The following is a 22,065-nucleotide window of genomic DNA, read 5'->3' on the forward strand; positions in this document are numbered from 1 at the left end:
GCTCCTCTCAAATCAAGTTTAGAAAAGACCGTAGCTCCCTTGAGGCAGTCAAAGAGTTCTGTAATGAGCGGAATAGGGTAAGCATTCTTAATGGTAAGACGATTAAGACCCCTATAATCGATGCATGGTCTTAACTCGCCACCCTTTTTCTTCACGAAGAAGAAGCCAGCCCCTGCAGGAGAGCAGGATTTGCAGATGATCTCTGTGACAGAGCATCAACAACATACTCCTCCATAGCACAATTCTCCACAACCAAGAGAGAGAGTAAACCCGGCCCCAAGTAGGAATGGCTCCGGGTTGCAGATCTATGGCACAATCGTAAAGACAAGTGAGGAGGCAACGTACCTGCACGCACCTTGTCAAAAACATCAATGAAATAGCCCGCAGCACCGGAGTCAACAAGAGCCTGGGTGACTATGGAGGAGTCTACCCAGGAAAGGACAACCGTGACCAAAGGTTTCTACTATAGCAGTTCCGGGGATGAGGATAAACCACCCAAGGTCTGCCCCCGACAGGACCTTAGGTGCGAGCATTTCCTAGCCATGTAGGACAAGACTTTAAAAGGTGGCCCTGTAACCCACAATAGAGGCAGAGCCCCTCCCGCCTCCTAAAGGCCCTCTCCACCGTGGAGAGACACGTGAATCCCAACTGCATCGGCACAGCAGTACCTGGTGATTCGGTGCCAGGAGACATGGGAGGATAGGGAGGCATTGGTGGGAACGACAACGTAGGAGACAACGGAACAGGAGGCTTCCGCAAGCGATCCTTGAAAGAAGGCCTCTCTCTGAGTCTGATGTCAATTAGGATTAAAAAAGACACCAAAGCCTTGAATACTCTGGTAAATCTCTGGCAGCAATTATGTCTTTAATCGCATCAGAGAGCCCATGAAAGAAGGCGGCAACAAGGGCTTCATTGTTCCAACCAACCTCTGCGGCAAGCGTACGGAACTCAATGGCATACTGAGCAACAAATCTCGTACCTTGCTGAATGGACATGAGTCGTTTGGCAGCAGAGAAGGAGCGAGCCAGAACATCAAATACCTTTTGAAAGGAGGCCACAAATTCAGGGTAATTAGAAATCACAGGTTTATTAGTCTCCCACAAGGGATTAGCCCAGGCAAGAGCCGTGTCAGAGAGTAAAGAGATGAGAAATCCCACCGTAGCTCTTTCAGAGGGAATCACCTGAGGTAACATTTCAAAGTAAATGCCCACCTGGTTCAAAAACCCTCTTCACTGCTAAGGACTGCCTCCATAACGCTGATGTAGAGGTGCAGAACCGGACATGCTCCTGGTAGGACTAGGTGCAGCAGCGGAAACAGGAGCAGCCATAACTTGTGGGACACTATGGTCCAAATGTGCAGTGCGAGTCAGCAGCGTTTGCAGGGCTAGTGCAAATTGATCCAAGCAGTGATCCTGTTCATCTATCCTGGAAATGATGGTAGGTAAAGGTGGATTATTAGCACCATCAGGATTCATGTCCCTTGCATAATGTCAGGGTGCCAGGAATCAGACTGAGACGAGAAGTGCAAAAAACATAATTTATGTAAGAACCTACCTGATAAATTCATTTCTTTCATATTGGCAAGAGTCCATGAGCTAGTGACGTATGGGATATACAATCCTACCAGGAGGGACAAAGTTTCCCAAACCTCAAAATGCCTATAAATACACCCCTCACCACACCCACAATTCAGTTTAATGAATAGCCAAGTAGTAGGGTGATAAAGAAAGGAGTAAAAAGCATCAACAAAGGAATTTTGGAAATAATTCTGCTTTATACAAAAAAATCATAGCCACCATAAAAAAGGGTGGGCCTCATAGACTCTTGCCAATATGAAAGAAATGAATTTATCAGGTAAGTTCTTACATAAATTATGTTTTCTTTCATGTAATTGGCAAGAGTCCATGAGCTAGTGACGTATGGGATATCAAATACCCAAGATGTGGAACTCCACGCAAGAGTCACTAGAGAGGGAGGGATAATAACTAACAACAGCCATATGATGAAAAATTAATCCCCAACCCAAAATATAAGTTATTCTCATTAAGAAAAGAAAAACTTAAAACATCAGCAGAAGAATCAAACTGAAACACTGCCTGAAGAACTTTTCTACCAAAAACTGCCTCTGAAGAAGCAAATACATCAAAACAGTAGAATTTAGTAAATGTATGCAAAGAGGAACAAAGTTGCCGCTTTGCAAATCTGATCAACTGAAGTTTCATTCTTAAAAGCCCACGAAGTGGAGACTGATCTAGTAGAATGAGCTGTAATTCTCTGAGGCGGGGTCTGACCCGACTCTAAATAAGCTTGAAGAATCAAAAGCTTTAACCAAGAAGCCAAGGAAATAGCAGAAGGCTTCTGACCTTTCCTAGAACCAGAGAATATAACAAATAGACTAGAAGTATTTCTGAAATCTTTAGTAGCTTCAACATAATATTTCAAAGCTCTCACCACATCCAAAGAATGTAAGGATTTTTATAAAGAATTCTTAGGATTAGGACACAAGGAAGGGACAACAATTTCTCTACTAATGTTGTTAGAATTCACAACCTTAGGTAAGAACTTAAATAAAGTCCGCAAAACCGCCTTATCCTGATGAAAAATCAGAAAAGGAGATTCACAAGAAAGAGCGGATAACTCAGAAACTCTTCTAGCAGAAGAGATGGCCAAAAGGAAAAACACTTCTCAAGAAAGTAGTTTAATGTCCAAAGAGTGCATAGGCTCAAATGGAGGAGCCTGTAACATCCTCAAAACCAAATTAAGACTCCAAGGAGGAGAAATTAATTTAACGACAGGCTTAATACGAACTTAAGCCTGTACAAAACAGTGAATATCAGGAAGAGTAGCAATCTTTCTGTGAAATAAAACAGAAAGAGCAGAGATTTGTCCCTTCAAAGTACTTGCAGACAAACATTTATCCAAACCATCCTGAAGAAACTGTAAAATTCTAGGAATTCTAAAAGAATACCAAGAGAATTTATGAGAAGAACACCATGAAATGTAAGTCTTCCAAACTCAATAATAATCTTCCTAGAGACAGATTTACGAGCTTGTAACATAGTATTAATTACCGAGTCAGAGAAACCTCTACGACTTAGCACTAAGCGTTCAATTTCCATACCTTCAAATTTAATGATTTGAGATCCTGATGGAAAAAACGGATCTTGAGACAGTAGGTCCTGCCTTAACGGAAGTGGCCAAGGTTGGAAACTGGACATCCAAACAAGATCTGCATACCAAAACCTGTTGGGCCATGCTGGAGCCACCAGCAACACAAATGATTGCTCCATGATGATTTTGGAGATCACTCTTGGAAGAAGAACTAATAGCAGATTGATAACACCAAGGAAGTGTCAGCGCATCCACTGCTTCCACCTGAGAATCCCTGGACCTGGAAAGGTATCTGGGAAGTTTCTTGTTTAGATGAGAAGCCAACAGATCTATTTCTGGAAAACCTCACAACTGAACATTCTGAGAAAACACATCCGGATGGAGAGACCACTCCCCTGGATGTAAAGTCTGACGACTGAGATAATCCACCTCCTAATTGTCTACACCTGGGATATGAACCACAGAAATTAGACAGGAGCTGGATTCTGCCCAAACAAGTATCCGAGATACTTCTTTCATAGCTTGGAGACTATGAGTCCCACCCTGATGATTGACATAAGCCACCGTTGTAATATTGTCTGTATGAAAACAAATGAACGGTTCTCTCTTCAACAGAGGCCAAAACTGAAGAGCTCTGAGAATTGCACGGAGATCTAAAATATTGATTGGTAATCTCGCCACTTGAGATTTCCACACCCCTTGTGCTATCAGAGATCCCCAGACAGCTCCCCAACCTGAAAGACTCACATCTTTGTGATCACAGTCCAGGTTGGCCGAACAAAAGAGGCCCCTTGAACTAAACGCTGGTGATTTAACCACCACTTCAGAGTGTCGAACATTGGGATTTAAGGATATTAATTGTGATATCTTTGTATAATCCCAGCACCATTCATTCAGCATGCAAAGCTGGAGAGGTCTCATGTGAAAACGAGCAAAAGGAATCGCGTCTGATGCTGCAGTCATGAGGCCTAAAACTTCCCTGCACATAGCCACTGAAGGGAATGACTGAGACTGAAGGTGCCGACATGCTGCAACCAATTTTAAACGTCTCTTCTCTGTTAGAGACAGAGTCATGGACACTGAATCTATCTGGAATCCTAAAAAGGTGACCCTTGTCTGAGGATTCAAGCAACTTTTTGGTAAATTGATCCTCCAACCATGTTTCGAAGAAACAACACTAGTTGATTTGTGTGAGATTCTGCAGAATGTTAAGACTGAGCTAGTACCAAAATATTGTCCAAATAAGGGAACACCACAATACCCTGTTCTCTGATTACAGAGAGTAGGGCACCCAGAACCTTTGAAAAGATTCTTGGAGCTGTTGCTAGGCCAAATGGAAGAGCAACAAATTGGTAATGCTTGTCTAGAAAAGAGAAGCTCAGGAACTGATAATGTTCTGGATGAATCAGAATATGAAGGTAAGCATCCTGCAAGTCTATCGTAGACATATAATATCCTTGCTGAACAAAAGGCAGAATAGTCCTTATAGTCACCATCTTCAAAGTTGGTACTCTTACATAACGATTCAAAATTTTCAGATCCAGAACTGGTCTGAATTAATTTTCTTTCTTTGGGACAATGAATAGATTTGAATAAAACCCCAGACCTCGTTCCTGAAAAGGAACCGGCATGATTACCCCTGAAACCTCCAGGTCTGAAACACACTTCAGGAAAGCCTGAGCTTTTACTGGATTTACTGGGATGCGTGAGAGAAAAAATCTTCTCAGAGGAGGTCTTACTCTGAATCCTATTCGGTACCCCTGAGAGACAATGCTTTGAATCCATTGATTTTGGACAGAATTTGCCCAAACATCCTTGAAAAACCTTAATCTGCCCCCTACCAGCTGAGCTGGAATGAGGGCCGCACCTTCATGTGGACTTAGGAGCTGACTTTGGTTTTTTAAAAGGCTTGCTTGGATTTATATCAATTTGAGGAAGGCTTCCAATTGGAAACAGTTTCCTTGGGGGAAGGATTAGGTTTTTGTTCCTTATTTTGACGAAAGGAACGAAAACGATTAGAAGCCTTAGATTTACCCTTAGGCAAAAAAACTCCTTTCCCCCCAGTAACAGTTGAAATAATAGAATCCAACTGAGAACCAAATAAATTATTACCTTGGAAAGAAAGAGATAGTAATCTAGACTTAGATGTCAGCATTCCAAGATTTAAGCCACCAAGCTCTTCTAGCTAAAATAGCTAAAGACATGGATCTAACATCAATTTTGAGAATATCAAAAATTGCATCAGAAATAAAATGATTAGCATGTTGTAGTAAACGAAAAATGCTATATAAGTCAGAATCCAATTCTTGCGGCGCTAAATTCTCCAACCAAAAAGTTGAAGCAGCTGCAACATCAGCCAAAGAAATTGCAGGCCTAAGAAGATGACCTGAATATTAATAGGCTTTCCTTAGATAAGATTCAAGCTTCCTATCTAAAGGATCTTTAAAGGAAGTACTATCTTCCATAGCAATAGTGGTTCGTTTAGCAAGAGTAGAAATAGCCCCATCAACTTTGGGGATCTTTTCCCAAAACTCTATAGAAATTGCTGGTAAAGGATACAATTTTTTAAACCTTGCAGAAGGATTAAAAGGAGTACCTGGCTTACACAGGAGGTTTATAAAAAGAATTTAAACGTTTACTGGTTTTAATATCAAGAGGACTAGCTTCCTCAATAGCCAAAGTAATTAACACTTCTTTTAACAAAGAACGCATATACTCCATTTTAAATAAATAAGTAGATTTGTCAGTGTCAATATCGGAGGAAGGATGTTCTGAATCAGATAGATCCTCATCAGAGGTGGATAATTCATTATGTTGTCGGTCATTTGAAATTTCATCAACTTTATGAGAAGTTTTAAAAGACCTCTTACGCTTATTAGAAGGTGGAAATGCAGAAAAAGCCTTCTGAATAGAATCAATAACAAATTCTTTAAAAATTCATAGGTATATCATGTACATTAGAAGTTGAAGGAACTGCAACCGGCAATGTACTATTACTGATGGACACACTATCTGCATGTAAAAGTTTATCATGGCAACTAATACAAATACAAAAAAGAAATAATCTCCACAATTTTGCAACAAATGCACTTAGCTTTGGTAGAACCGATATCAGGCAGCAAAGTTCCAACAGATACTTCTGAGGCAGGATCAGATTGAGACATCTTGCAGAATGTAAAAGAAAAAACAACATATGAAGCAAAATTATCAATTTCCTTATATGACAGTTTCAGGAATGGGAAAAAATGCAAATAGCATAGCCCTCTGACATAGAAAAAGGCAAGAGGCAAACAGCAATGGGGCAAATAAATAATGAAAAAAATTTGGCGCAAGTATGACGCACAACGTAACTTAAATTTTTTTTTGGCGCCAACCATGTCCGGAAATGACACACTTGCGTCACTAATGATGCAACCCGGTGTGAAACCTCTGCGTCAATTACGACGCCGGAAATGACTAACTTGCGTCAACGGACATGCCTTTCGCTCCAAAAAATTCTTACGCGAAGAATGACGCAATAAAGTGTAGCATTTGGCGCACCCGCGAGCCTAAGACAGCCCACAATTTGAAACAAAGTAGTCAATTGAAAAAAAGACTAAACCCCAGGTAAGAAAAATATTTCTTAATAGTAACTTTCCCCAAATATGAAACTGACAATCTGCAAAAGGAAATACATGAACCTGACTCATGGCAAATATAAGTACAATACATATATTTAGCACTTTATATAAATACATAAAGTGCCAATTCATAGGTGAGGGCGTCTTAAGTAATGAAAACATACTTACCAAAAGACACCCATCCAAATATAGCAGATAGCCAAACCAGTTCTGAAACGGTTATCAGTAGAGGTAATAGAATATGAGAGTATATAGTCGATCTGAAAAGGGAGGTAGGAGATGAATCTCTATGACCGATAACAGAGAACCTATGAAATAGATCTCCCTTGAGGAAAACCGTTGCATTCAAAAGGTGATACTCCCTTCACATCCCTCTGACATTCACTGTACTCTGAGAGGAATCAGGCTTAAAAATGCTGAGAAGCGCATATGAACGTAGAAATCTTAGCACAAACTTACTTCACCACCTCCATAGGAGGCAATGTTTGTAAAACTGAATTGTGGGTGTGGTGAGGGGTGTATTTATAGGCATTTTGAGGTTTGGGAGACTTTGCCCCTCCTGGTAGGATTGTATATCCCATACGTCACTAGCTCATGGACTCTTGCCAATTACATGAAAGAAAATAAAGGTGACAACTTGGCTAATAAGACAAACACTAAGTTCAAGGATTCAATAGTGTTTACCACTGCATATTCTCAACAATATAATGCTGTTACAAAAATTCTTAAAAAACATTTACATATTCTCTCAGGAGATTATATATTTAAACCATACATAAATAAGGTTAAATTTGTACCTAAAAAATCTAGAACCCTAGGTCAGAGTCTCTCACCTAGTCTGGTCGTTAGAGACAAAGCCCATAAACTTAACTGGTTAAATAAAAAAGGTAACTTTAGGTGTGGGAAACGTAGTTGTCATATGTGTCCCAATATATGTATGGGGAAAACTTTTTCTAGTAGTTTCATAGGACAAGAATTTGAAATTGACTTTTATGCCAACTGTGGTACCACATTTGCCATTTACCTTTTAACATGCAATTTTTGCAATTACCAATATACGGGACAAACCTCTAGAGAAATCTGCAAAAGATTCGGTGAACACACCAGAGATCATCTCTATAGGGGGAGTTTTTTTCTGTTGATTTGGCACAATCAATTAGGAGCTCAGTATTAAGCCGTAGCCTATCACTTGTAACCAATGAGTCTATGAGTCTATGAATAAGCGCCTCTAGGGGGCGCAAAACGCGTCAGACGGTGTTTGTTTGTCTGCCTACTCTTGGATTTACCTATGTGCTTACAGCATTTCTGTTGCTGTACTTTTTTACTTTTATACATTAAACTTGATATTTGTATTGGTACCCCTGTGTAGTGCCTGCTTCCTTTGTACATTAGCATACTAGCTCCATTGATATTGGAGGACTTTGGATGACCTATCAGCGGGTTCACTTCCGCTTTAGGAATGGAGAGATTCAGATGCTGCTTGGGCCGATGCACATTCTGTGTTCCAGTCACTTTAACTGGATGATACTTGATGTCTTATAAAGTATGTGAAAGAGGAAGAGAGAGCGATAATACTATACGTGTGCAAATAGTAATAATCACAGTCAGTGGGTAATTTCCTTTTCAAGCCGTCAGTACATATAAATAAAACAATTACTCTCCAAACTAGGGCTCCTCTTGACTTCAACTCAGAGTATGATCTGATTAATTATTGGGAATAGTGTTTCCGATATGTATATATATTTATATATATATATATATATATATATATATATATACAGGGAGTGCAGAATTATTAGGCAAATGAGTATTTTGACCACATCATCCTCTTTATGCATGTTGTCTTACTCCAAGCTGTATAGGCTCGAAAGCCTACTACCAATTAAGCATATTAGGTGATGTGCATGTCTGTAATGAGAAGGGGTGTGATCTAATGACATCAACACCCTATATCAGGTGTGCATAATTATTAGGCAACTTCCTTTCCTTTGGCAAAATGGGTCAAAAGAAGGACTTGACAGGCTCAGAAAAGTCAAAAATAGTGAGATATCTTGCAGAGGGATGCAGCACTCTTAAAATTGCAAAGCTTCTGAAGCGTGATCATCGAACAATCAAGCGTTTCATTCAAAATAGTCAACAGGGTCGCAAGAAGCGTGTGGAAAAACCAAGGCGCAAAATAACTGCCCAAGAACTGAGAAAAGTCAAGCGTGCAGCTGCCAAGATGCCACTTGCCACCAGTTTGGCCATATTTCAGAGCTGCAACATCACTGGAGTGCCCAAAAGCACAAGGTGTGCAATACTCAGAGACATGGCCAAGGTAAGGCTGAAAGACGACCACCACTGAACAAGACACACAAGCTGAAACGTCAAGACTGGGCCAAGAAATATCTCAAGACTGATTTTCTAAGGTTTTATGGACTGATGAAATGAGAGTGAGTATTGATGGGCCAGATGGATGGGCCCGTGGATGGATTGGTAAAGGGCAGAGAGCTCCAGTCCGACTCAGACGCCAGCAAGGTGGAGGTGGAGTACTGGTTTGGGCTGGTATCATCAAAGATGAGCTTGTGGGGCCTTTTCGGGTTGAGGATGGAGTCAAGCTCAACTCCCAGTCCTACTGCCAGTTTCTGGAAGACACCTTCTTCAAGCAGTGGTACAGGAAGAAGTCTGCATCCTTCAAGAAAAACATGATTTTCATGCAGGACAATGCTCCATCACACGCGTCCAAGTACTCCACAGCGTGGCTGGCAAGAAAGGGTATAAAAGAAGAAAATCTAATGACATGGCCTCCTTGTTCACCTGATCTGAACCCCATTGAGAACCTGTGGTCCATCATCAAATGTGAGATTTACAAGGAGGGAAAACAGTACACCTCTCTGAACAGTCTCTGGGAGGCTGTGGTTGCTGCTGCACGCAATGTTGATGGTGAACAGATCAAAACACTGACAGAATCCATGGATGGCAGGCTTTTGAGTGTCCTTGCAAATAAAGGTGGCTATATTGGTCACTGATTTGTTTTTATTTTGTTTTTGAATGTCAGAAATGTATATTTGTGAATGTTGAGATGTTATATTGGTTTCACTGGTAAAAATAAATAATTGAAATGGGTATATATTTGTTTTTTGTTAAGTTGCCTAATAATTATGCACAGTAATAGTCACCTGCACACACAGATATCCCCTTAAAATAGCTAAAACTAAAAACTGCTTCCAAAAATATTCAGCTTTGATATTAATGAGTTTTTTGGGTTCATTGAGAACATGGTTGTTGTTCAATAATAAAATTAATCCTCAAAAATACAACTTGCCTAATAATTCTGCACTCCCTGTATATATATATATATATATATATATATATATATATATATATATATATATATATATATATATATGGTATTGCCACTATCTCTGTGTTCTTTGGCATCTGTGCATTAATAATGATAGACTGGTCCTTACTTTAAGTGCACTTGCTGGCACATGATATCCTCTCTTTTTATTGCTAGGACCTTTGGAGGCCCCTAGTGCCTTGCACTTTATGTATATATTTTATGTATATATTTTGTATCATATATCAAAATTGAGATTTTGTAACCTATCTTCATTAATAAACCTGATGTGATTATGTATCCTTTCTTATATAAATATGTATTATTTTATATACTATATATATATTCAATTATATCATTTTTCTCTGTAATTTCAATCTGTGTTTTTTACCCTCAAAACATCATCAGATTGCCACACCCCTGTTGTGATGCCGATTTTGTCATTTAATTTCCCTCTTGTTAGTTTATTCCATCTGTAATTGGTGTAGAAGTATTTGTGTATTTTCGTACATATGCTTCAGGGAATCTATGTACTCGAGATGGTCACATAAAGTGTTAATTCACCCCTTTTGGGACACTCCCACATGTTTGTATCCAATAGGATGTTTAGGCGCCCTTTTTAAATGCCATGTCTAACATGTATCTTTAGCTATGAATAAGGCTTTTTAGCCGAAACGCGTAAGCTTTCTTGTGGGTCAGATGTCATGACCATTTCAGCATATGGAGAGTGCCTCCAACTTTTAATGTATTGAAATAAAATTAGGATATTATCCTATAATGTAGTCGTGGAATTTTGGATTATGGCGAAACCAGTGACATGTAATTATATATATCATTCATATAGTAAGACTCTGAAGACTCATCTTGGTTTAACATAACAGTGGAAGCTTCAAAATATACTAAGTACAAATTTAGACCATATATAAACAGGAGATTTAAGGATAAATATAGGTCCGTCATGGGCCACTTAGAAAAAACAAATACAGAAGAAGAAAAAAAACAAACAAAAAAAAATCCTTATTATGCTTTGTACTATGGATTATTAAATAGCCATAATAATAGTAGGCACTAGTGTACTCTATGGCAGTATGGAGAACTTGCTAAGTAGAGTGCCTAAACTTTATAACTTTATGAAGGTTCTCTATCGGGTTTCAGCAATATTTGATTATAGTGGATTTAGGTAGCCAACGTCAGTAGAACATTTTTATGGTATTTTTTATGGTATTTCCTCACCTAGATCCCTTGATCAAAATTTAATAGTATACATGCATTTATTGAAAATTCATGGAAGCTTGAGACTGTTCCTTGCTTTTAAAATAGATATCACTGCCTCAGCTGCTGGCAGAGATAACGTAACTGATCTCATGAGATGTTATCTTGACAACAGTTATGTAAGGAAATATTTCAGAGGAAATCATACCCTGTTATGCTGATATATATATATATATATATATATAACTTTCATATTATAGAAGCATGAAAAATCACATCAGTTAAACCGTAACCATCCCAACTTATATAACATCCCCAAGAAATGAGTCATTATCAATAGATAGATTGACTTTAAACAGGGAAAGATATAAGATTTAAAGCTCCAGCACCTACACATCGAGGAGAATCCTTAACCTTACAAAAGGTCCAGCTGCCTCTAATTGCAGGATAAGGTAGTTTATTCAATGTTATCCTGGTACAATGAACAGTTAATACTTTTTAATGTTGTATAGTACAATGAGTCTTATGCCAAGGGGTCAGCACATGCTTAGATAGAGCATCACAGGAAGACATCACATCAACTTAGGGGCAAAAACAAAAAATGCCCCATTTAGAGCAGAACAAGGGGAGAGGCAGATAAACATAAGTTGCAGCAGAGTATGTCCTTGGGTATCAAGCTTACTAGCTATAATCGATAAAAAAAAAGGTGCTACAGCTATGCAGATTATTAGGGGGCCATAGTGAATAAGACCCACTAAGAGCTAGAATGTAGTTAAGATCTGCAAAGTCCTATACTCATCCGATGGACCACACCACAGTGTATTCAGCCAACTCCTGTTTTTTACCCTTCCAAAGAGGCTTGTGGTGGTTGCTCATACCGTTCACTGGACAATGTGTAGGAAATACCGGCATACATGATACTTGGAACAAACTGACTCGGTCAGCTCACTCATATTAGGGGAGACACTAGCTGAAGGGTATACTTGTCGATACGCTGTTCCATTTGGTTGAGTAGGTCGCCATGCCGACTGCTCAGGGGGCCAGTCCGCATCCGTACAAGAAAATTCAGAACCAGCTGCTTCTGCCTCATGCTGCAATATTTTATCTTATGGCATGCCGAGTAGTCTCCAAGACTGTATATCTTAGCCGGTATGGGACGTTCTTCAGGATTATTTTTCTGGTTAGTCCTAGGTCTCACTCCACTGCTACCTTCTGTTATGGGGCCGTATGTTTGGACTGTTGAGGAATTCTCTCCTGTGAGGCCAACTGGGTCTGCAGTAAATTTGTCACCAGGCTTGACTCTAGGTACAGGGTTAGAGCAGTCTCAAGTGCTATTTCTTCTGTCAGGGGTATTATAGGCAGCCAATCGACTCCATCAACTGTGCACAATTGCGATCGTTTGCCAAAGCTATTAGCAATTAGGCAGGATAGACTCTGGCAGTGTGCCTCTAAGAGGTTGCAAACTGTATCCTTGAGAAGCTGCCAATTGAATGCCATAGTTTCATTGACAGTATAGGCAGGTAAGGCACAAGGTGATATCCTTATAAGTTTGCATGTTTCTGAGGGGGAAGGGAAAGGACAGCATTCAAAGCTGGTGTACCCGGGTTTCCGGGGGGGAGGGGGTTAGGTGAAGGTCTGGCCTGCTTCTAGGCCGCCACTGATTACCTCACCATTCCGGTACTTCAGGACAGAAGTTGGCGTCCCATTTTAGATCAAACAGTTCAGCATAGGCTTCAGTTTTTATATATGTTAACTTCGATCCTAGATGGTGCCTTAGTCAAGCGATATGCAGCAGATATATTAGCTCATCTCTTCAGCCACTAAAATAAATGACCATCATGGCCACAACCCGGAAGCATCCTCCGTGCAATTTTATTTTTAAATAATTTTTATTACTTAGTGTTAATATGAGTGTAAATGTACTTTGTAATTTATTTTTGAAGTTTTTAATTAAACTTTTATGTTGCGGAAAACTGTTAACTACAGCTCTTTGAGCACAGAAAGGATTATGCAATCAAGATTTTTCAAGACTTGTAATATCTGCGCAATGGAAATTGACAAAATACCATATCGTGTTTGGAAAACCCATACCGCACGACTTGTAATCTTGTCCAGAATGTTTTCTATTTTAATCTCTGTCTAAATTTCTACCCTCAAATTGACTGCACAATTCAAAATGACATAAAGAAATCAAAATTAATGTTTGAGTGAAGTGATTGGACATAAAAAAACTTCTATTTTAATTGCAAATACAAAATATAACTTTACTATTCTAATTATGGATTTATTGCTATAATTAGTGACTGCCTGCTTCATACCTTATGCTAGTTCAATAATTTAATTCTATTGACAGCTCTGAACATCCTGTAAAATGATAATATTTAACTGTAATAATAATGTCAAGAAACTAAACCTTCATGAACTCTTATGTTAGATTTATTTTCCCAAAACTTTGGTCAGATTTTTGCTATTATAGGAAATACAGTGTACATCTGCAAAATAATCATGTTCATAGTATTTAAAAAGAAACTTTGGCTGGTTATCACTAAAAACACCTCTTAGGAAAGTTTCAATACCCAAAATGTTGTTACACAAAGATAAAGACAATGCCCTGTCAAGCACATTTGAATCTTCCTTCCTAAGCAATAAGGTAACAGAGTATTCTGAGTCACACTTTTTGCTCTTTGAAAACCATAGTGACAGACATTTCCCAGTTTTATTATTGGTGCTTATGCTTCCAGCAATGAGATACATTTGACTTTCAAACTTCACTGAAATTGCAAGCCAAGATGATATTTATTTGGATGTGGCTTTCAAATTGTTAATTATATTAGTCTTTTAAAAATGGTAAATAAATTATTTGAATGGTTCTGTTGCTACAATAAAAGTTTAAAATGCTAAACAGTTAGTAACTATCCTGCAACAATAAAAAAGAAATCTGTAAAATGTTTTTACCTGTCGCTGAGACATTTTTCCTTGCCTCAAGGAAGAACAGTCTTGTTATTGTATTCATGCTCTCTGAGTTAGTGTCACAGAAGCTGCTCATTGAACGGGTATATCTTCTGGAAGACAAGCTTCTTCTCCCAGCACTTTGAACCTGGGAATCTGTAACATATATCTTTTTTTAGAAACGCTCCCTGCACAGAATTATTCAATGCTTGAGGTTTAGGCTGAAAAAGTTACATGGTGTAGTATTGTAAACAAAATGCTTGAAAATAATAACAAATTATCCGCCCTCTGCATATGGAAACCTTTATTTTAACCTCTTTTTAGAGTTTCCAACTTTTTTTTAGTAAACCGCTGCTTTACAACAGTACTAATGTGGCCTGTACTATAAGATAAAACCTTTTCCAGTGAGGAAACATAAGAGTGTATTTTTTATTTTCTTTATACTAAAGCTAAAGTTATACTAAAGCTAAGTTTCCCATCTTAGTGATTCACAATTCAATTCTCAGAAGATTTTGTAACACATATATTTGTTATTCCAAATTTCTAATATCATTAGGCACAACAACAAATATAATTTCCCTTGCAGCATTACATGTTTCTATTAATTGCTCACAAAATAATGCATTTGTTTGCCTATAAAAAGCAAACTATCACTCACAATGTAATTGTACTTTTATCTTGCTTAAAAGGAAAAAGCCGTACAAATACACCTTTTCTCCAAGGGGGCATTTAAAGTTTTCCCCATTTCTTAGTTTTCCCCAATTCTTAAGGTCTTGGCAATGTAATAAATGTTGACTAGTACAGCTGACCACCATAAATTAGCACAACTTGTTCAGGTTGCCTTCCCCAATGGATGATATAATCAGAGACTATTGACTTATTCAAGTGGTGAAGATTATGCACCACACATGCACAAAAAATACATATTTTTTTTATCAAATTAGATTTCAGGTGGAATTTTAAAAAAAATACATATCAATGAGGTGTACTTCAGAAAACATAGTATATGTAAAATAAAAAACAACATAATTTATGCTCACCTGATAAATGTATTTCTCTTGTTAAGTGTATCCAGTCCACGGATCATCCATTACTTATGGAATATATTCTCCTTCCCAACAGGAAGTTGCAAGAGTCCACCCACAGCAAAGCTGCTACATAGCTCCTCCCCTAACTGCCATATTCAGTCATTCTCTTGCAAGCCTCAACATAGATAGGAGGTCGTGAGAGTCTGTGGTGATTTATACTTAGTTTATTCTTCAATCAAAAGTTTGTTATTTTTAAATGGCACCGGAGTGTGCTGTTTATCTCAGGCAGTATTTGGAAGAAGAATCTGCCTGCGTTTTTCTATGATCTTAGCAGACGTAACTGAGATCCATTTGTTGTTCTCACACATTCTGAGGAGTGAGGTACTTCAGAGGGGGAATGGCGTGCAGGTTTTCCTGCAGATAAGGTATGTGCAGTAAAATATTTTTCTAGGAATGGAATTGACTAAGAAAATACTGCTGATACCGAAGTAATGTAAGTAAAGCCTTAAATGCAGCGATAGCGACTGGTATCAGGCTTATTAATAGAGATACATACTCTTATAAAAATGTGTTTTAAAACGTTTGCTGGCATGTTTAATCGTTTTTTAACGTACATTGGTGATAACACTGTAATGTTGGTATAGCCTTAAATGCAGTAAAAGCGACTGGTATCAGGCTTATTAATAGAGATACATACTCTTGTAAAAATGTGTTTTAAAACGTTTGCTGGCATGTTTAATCGTTTTTTAACATATGTTTGGTGATAAAACTTATTGGGGCCTAAGTTTTTTTCCACATGGCTGGCTTAAATTTTGCATAGAAACAGTTAACTGAAGCTTCCCACTGTTGTAATATGAGGGGGAGGGGCCTAATTTAGCGCTTTTTTGCGCAGTTGAAATTACAAAATGAATTATCCAGATTCCCTCAGCAGTCCCATGAATACTACAGGACATTTCTAAAGGGCTAAAAAGACTTCCAAAATCGTTTTTAGGGAAGGTAATCCACAGCTCTGCTGTGGCAGTTTTGTTGTGTCTGTTTTTAAAAAACGTCTATGTCGTTTTTTTGATATGTTTTTTGCATTAAGGGGTTAATCATCCATTTGCAAGTGGGTGCAATGCTCTGTTACCTTATTACATGTACTGTAAAAATTTCGTTTGTTTTACTGCCTTTTTTCACTGTTTTTCAAATTTTGACAAAATTTGTTTCTCTTAAAGGCACAGTAACGTTTTATATATTTGCTTGTTAACTTGATTTAAAGTGTTTTCCAAGCTTATTAGTCTCATTATTAGTCTGTTCTAACATGTCTGACATAGAGGAAGCTCTGTGTTCATTATGTTTTAAGGCCATGGTGGAACCCCATCTTAGAATGTGTACCAGATGTACTGATTTCATGTTAAACAATAAAGATCATTTTTTGTCTTTAAAAACATTATCAACAGAGGATTCTGTCGTGGGGGTAGTTATGCCGACTAACTCTCCCCACGTGTCAGACCTTTTGACTCCCGCTTTAGGGACTCACGCTCAAATGGCTCCAAGTACATCAAGGGCACCCATAGCGTTTATTTTACCAGGGGATTCTGTCGAGGGGAAAGTTATGCCGATTAACTCTCCCCACGTGTCAGACCCTTCGACTCCCGCTTCAGGGACTCACGCTTAAATGGCGCCAAGTACATCAAGGGCGTCCATAGCGTTTATTTTACAAGACATGGCAAAGGTGGTGAATAATACTCTGGCAGCAGTATTAGTCAGACTACCTGAAATTAAAGGAAAGCAGATAGCTCTGGGGGTAGATACAGAGCATACAGACGCTTTAAGAACCATGTATGATACTACCTCACAATATGCTTAGTCTGTGGGTGATTTTTTTTGACTCAGGGAAGATGATTTAACCTGATTCTGATATTTCTACATTTAAAATTTATGCTTGAGAACCTCCACTTGTTGCTCAGGGAGGCTTTGGCTGCTCTGAATGAATGTGTACAATCGCAGGGCCAGAGAAATTGTGTAGACTGGATAAATAATATGCAGTGCCGGTGTGTACTGATTTTCCAATACCTAAAGAGGTTTACTAAAAAAATTTTTTTTTTAATATGGAATGGGATAGACCAGGTGTGCCATTCTCTTCCCCTCCTATTTTTTAGAAGAATGTTTTCTAATAGTTACCACCACAGGACTTCTGGCACACAGTTCCTAAGGTGGAGAGAAGAGTTTCTACTCTAGCTAAGCGTACCACTACCTCTGGCGAGGACAGTTGTGCTTTTTAGATCCAATGGATAAAAAATGTTTATTCAACAGGGTTTTATCCTGCAGCCCCTTGCATACATTGCTTCTGTCACTGCTGCTGCGGCGTTCTGGGTTGAGTCTCTTGATGAGGCTTTACAGTTAGCGACTCCATTGGATGAATATATTTGACAAGCTTATGCTAGCCAATTCCTTTGTTTTCTGATGCCTTTGTTCATTTGACTAGACTAACGGCTAAGAATTCTGTTTTTTACTATATTGGCGCGCAGAGCGCTATGGCTTATATCATGGTCAGCTGTCGTGACTTTTATAAATAAGCTACTTAACTTCCCTTCAAGGGGCAGACCCTATTCGGGCCTGGTTTGAAGGAGATTATTGCTTATATCACTGGAGGAAAAGGTCATGCCCTTCCTCAGGATAGGAATCAAGGGCCAAAAAAGGTCTAATTTTCGTGCCTTTTAAAACTTCAGGGCAGGTGTGGCATCCACTTCCTCTAAGGCAAAACAAGAGGGAATTTTTGCTCAGTCCAAGGCAGTCTGGAGACAATTGGACCTGGAACAAAGATAAGCAGGCCAAGGAGCCTGCTGCTGCCTCTAAGGCAGCATGAAGGAACGGACCCCTATCCGGTAACGGATCCTATAGGGGGCAGATGGGATGCAGTCTGGAACTCCCTGAAGGCTCAGGGATAGTGGACTTAGGAGGAGACCCTCCTTCTAATAACTATTCTGGGAGTGATATTCCATGCTCTTCAGACTTGGCCTCAGTTAGCAACTCTGAGGTACATCATACTCAGTCGGACAATATACACAACTGTGGCTTACATCAGCCATCAAGGGGGAACAGAAGTTCCCTAGTGATGTTAGAAGTCTTACAATAATTCACTGGACAGAGATTCACTCTTGTCTATCAGCTATCCATATCCCAGGTGTTGAGAACTGGGAGGTGGATTTTCTAAGTCGTCAGATTTTTCTTCCGGGGGAGTGGGATTTCCTCCGGAGGTCAAGACCAAGCAGGAGAGGGCTTTGGTGTTTTTGACAGCGCCTGCGTAGCCACGCAGGACCTGGTATGCAGATCTGGTGGACATGTCATCCTTTCCATCACGGTCTCTGCTTCTGAGACAGGTCCCTCTACCTCAGGGTCCTTTCAACCATCTAAATAGAATCAATCTGAGATGGACTGCCTGGAGACTGAACGCTTGATGTTATCAAAGCATGGCTTCTCTGAGTCAGTCATTGATACCTTAAATACAGACATGAAAGCCTGTCTCTAGGAAAATTGAACATAGATATGGTGTAAATATCTGATTGTTATGAATCCAAGGGTTACTCATGGAGTAAAGCCTGGATTCCCAGGATATTATCTTTTCTCCAAGATGTTTTTGAGAAAAGGGTTGTCAGCTAATTCCTTAAAAGGGACATATTTTTACTCTGTCTATTTTTTTTGCACCAGTGTCTGGCAGGTATTCTAGACGTTCAGGCATTTGGTCAGGCTTTGGTTAGATCCAAGCCTGTGTTTAAAACTGTTGCTCCACCATGGAGCTTAAACCTGGTTCTTAAGGCTCTTCAAGAAGTTCCGTTTGAACCTTTTTTGTTCCATAGATATCAATCTTTATCTTGGAAAGTTCCTTTTGGGTAGCTATTTCCTTGACTCGTAGAGTCTCCAAGTTATCTGTGTTACAATGTGATTCTCCTTATCTGGTCCTTCGTACGGATAAGGTAGTCCTGCGTACCAACCTGGGTTTTTTCCTAAGGTGGTATCTAACAAGAACATCACTCAAGAGATAGTTGTTCCATGCTTGTATCCTAATCCTTCCTCAAAGAAGGAACGTCTATTACACAATATTGGACGTGGTTTGTGCTTTAAAGTTTTACTTACAAGTTACTACAGTTTTCATCAAACGTTCACCTTGTTTGTTGTCTATTCTGGACAGAGGAGAGGTCAAAAGACTTCAGCAGCCTCTCTGTCTTTTTGTTAAAAAGCATAATTCATTTAGCTTATGAGACTGCTGGACAGCAGCCTCCTGAAGGGATTGCAGCTCATTCTACTAGAGCTGTGGTTTTCACTTGGGCCTTTTTTAAATGTGGCTTCTGTTGAACAGATTTACAAGACGGAGTCTTGGTCTGCGCTTCATACTTTTTCAAATTTAACAAATTTGATACCTTGCTTCTTCGGAGGCTATTTTTGGGAGAAAGGTTTTTTTTACAGGCAGTGGTAACTTCCGTTTAAGTACCTGCCTTGTCCCTCCCATCATCCGTGTACTTTAGCTTTGGTATTGGTATTCCATAAGTAATGGATGATCCGTGGACTGGATACACTTAACAAGAGAAAACATAATTTATGCTTACCTGATAAATTTATTTCTCTTGTAGTGTATCCAGTCCACGGCCCGCCCTGTCACTTTAAGGCAGGTAATTTTTTTCATTTGAACTACAGTCACCACTGCACCATATGGTTTTTCCTTTCTCTGCATGTTTTCGGTCGAATGACTGAATATGGCAGTTAGGGGAGGAGCTATGTAGCAGCTTTGCTGTGGGTGGACTCTTGCAACTTCCTGTTGGGAAGGAGAATATATTCCATAAGTAATGGATGATCCGTGGACTGGATACACTACAAGAGAAATAAATTTATCAGGTAAGCATAAATTATGTTTTATTTCATGGTGGTGAGTCCACGATCCATTACTCCTTGGAATTACTATTAACTACCACTAGGAGGCGGCAAAGATTCATAAACGCCAAAAACTGTATAAAACCTCTCCCACCTCACCAGTACCTCTAACATATGACCAAGCACAAAGAGGGAGGAAAGTAATAAGAGCAAACAAAATAGGAGCAGGGAAAAAAAGATGTGAACAAATAAAAAAAAAACAACCCAGAAAAATACAGGGTGGGGTCTTGAGGACTGTCACCACCATGAAATAACATAATTTATGTAAGAACTTACCTGATAAATTAATTTCTTTCATATTGGCAAGTGTCCATGAGCTAGTGATGTATGGGATATACAATCCTACCAGGAGGGGCAAAGTTTCCCAAACCTCAAAATGCCTATAAATACACCCATCACCACACCCATAATTCAGTTTAACAAATAGCCAAGTAGTGGGGTGATAGAAAAAGGAGTATAAAGCATAAAAAAAGTAACTGGAAATATAATTGTGCTTTATACAAAAAATCATAACCACCATAAACAGGGTGGGTCTCATGGAAAGAAATTATTTTTTAATAGGTAAGTTCTTTCATAAATTATGTTTTCTTTCATGAAATTGGCAAGAGTACATGAGCTAGCGACATATGGGATATTAATACCCAAGATTTGGTACTCCGCAGAAGAGTCACTAGAGAGGGAGAGATAAAAATAAAAACAGCCATTTTCTGCTGAAAAAATTAAATCCACATCCAAAAAATAAGTTTTTCTCATAATTGAAAAGAAAAAACTTAAAACATAAGCAGAGGAATCAAACTGAATCAGCTGCCTGAAGAACTTTTCTACCAAAAACTGCTTCCGAAGAGGCAAACACATCAAAACGGTAGAATTTAGTAAATGTATGCAAAGAAGACCAAGTTGCTGCTTTGAAAATCTGATCAACTGAAGCTTCATTCTTAAAGGCTCACTAAGTGGAGACTGATCTAGTGGAATGAGCTGTGATTCTCTGAGGCAGGGGGGGGGGGCCTGACTCGACTCCGAATAAGCCTGATTAATCAAAAGCTTTAACCAAGATGCCAAGGAAATGGCAGAAGCTTTCTGACCTTTCCAAGAACCAGAAAATACAACAAATAGACTGAAAGTCTTCCTGAAATCTTTAGTAGCTTCAATATAATATTTCAAAGCTCTATCAACATCTAAAGAATGTAAGGATCTCTCCAAAGAATTCTTAGGATTAGGACACAAAGAGGGAACAACATTTAGAATTCACAACCTTAGGAAGAAATTCAAATGAAGTCCGCAAAACTGCCTTATCCTGATGGAAAATCAGAAAAGGAGACTCACAAGAAGGTGCAGATAATTCGGAAACTATTCTAACAGAAGAGATAGCCAAAAGGAACAATAGTTTTCAAGAAAGTAGTTTAATATCCAAAAAATGCATAGGCTCAAAAGGAGAAGCCTGTAAAGCCTTTAAAACCAAATTAAGACTCCAAGGAGATTCCAAGGAGGAGAGATTAATTTAATGATGAAGATGAAGGATTTGAGAAATACATGACATATATTAACAAAAATGATATGAGATTAAAATTTGTAGGGTTTTTTAAGTAGTTTGGGGGTTGACTTTTTGGATGTGGCATTGGAGAGTGACGTGGAGAACAAAAGGGTAGTAACAGGCACATTTCGTAAACCTAGCGCTAGTAATACAATACTTCATGACAAGTCTTGTCATCCACATCACCTCATCCATGCCATACCCAGAGGTCAATTCATAAGACTAAGGAGGAACACCAAAAACACAGATGTATAAATGGAGCAATCCCTTGAATTATGTTAAAGGCTAGAAGCAAGAGGGTATGACTCTGAAATATTACAGTCTGTAAGAATAGAAATGTGTCAGTCACATGGATCGACATATTCCCCCATACAGAATAGTAGA

The 22,065-nt window shown here is 38.9% G+C and overlaps 1 protein-coding gene across 1 annotated transcript in view; it reads right to left on the reverse strand.

Annotated features, from left to right (window-relative positions):
* WDR49 (WD repeat domain 49) overlaps positions 1 to 22,065 on the reverse strand; it is a 408,032-nt gene that overhangs the window by 116,245 nt on the left and 269,722 nt on the right. The window contains exon 12 of the mRNA XM_053711815.1: positions 14,221 to 14,370. Coding sequence (XP_053567790.1) covers positions 14,221 to 14,370 — 150 coding nt within the window. The remainder of the gene's footprint in view (positions 1 to 14,220; positions 14,371 to 22,065) is intronic.

Source organism: Bombina bombina, chromosome 4 (genome assembly GCF_027579735.1).
Source record: "Bombina bombina isolate aBomBom1 chromosome 4, aBomBom1.pri, whole genome shotgun sequence".
NCBI lineage: Eukaryota > Metazoa > Chordata > Amphibia > Anura > Bombinatoridae > Bombina > Bombina bombina.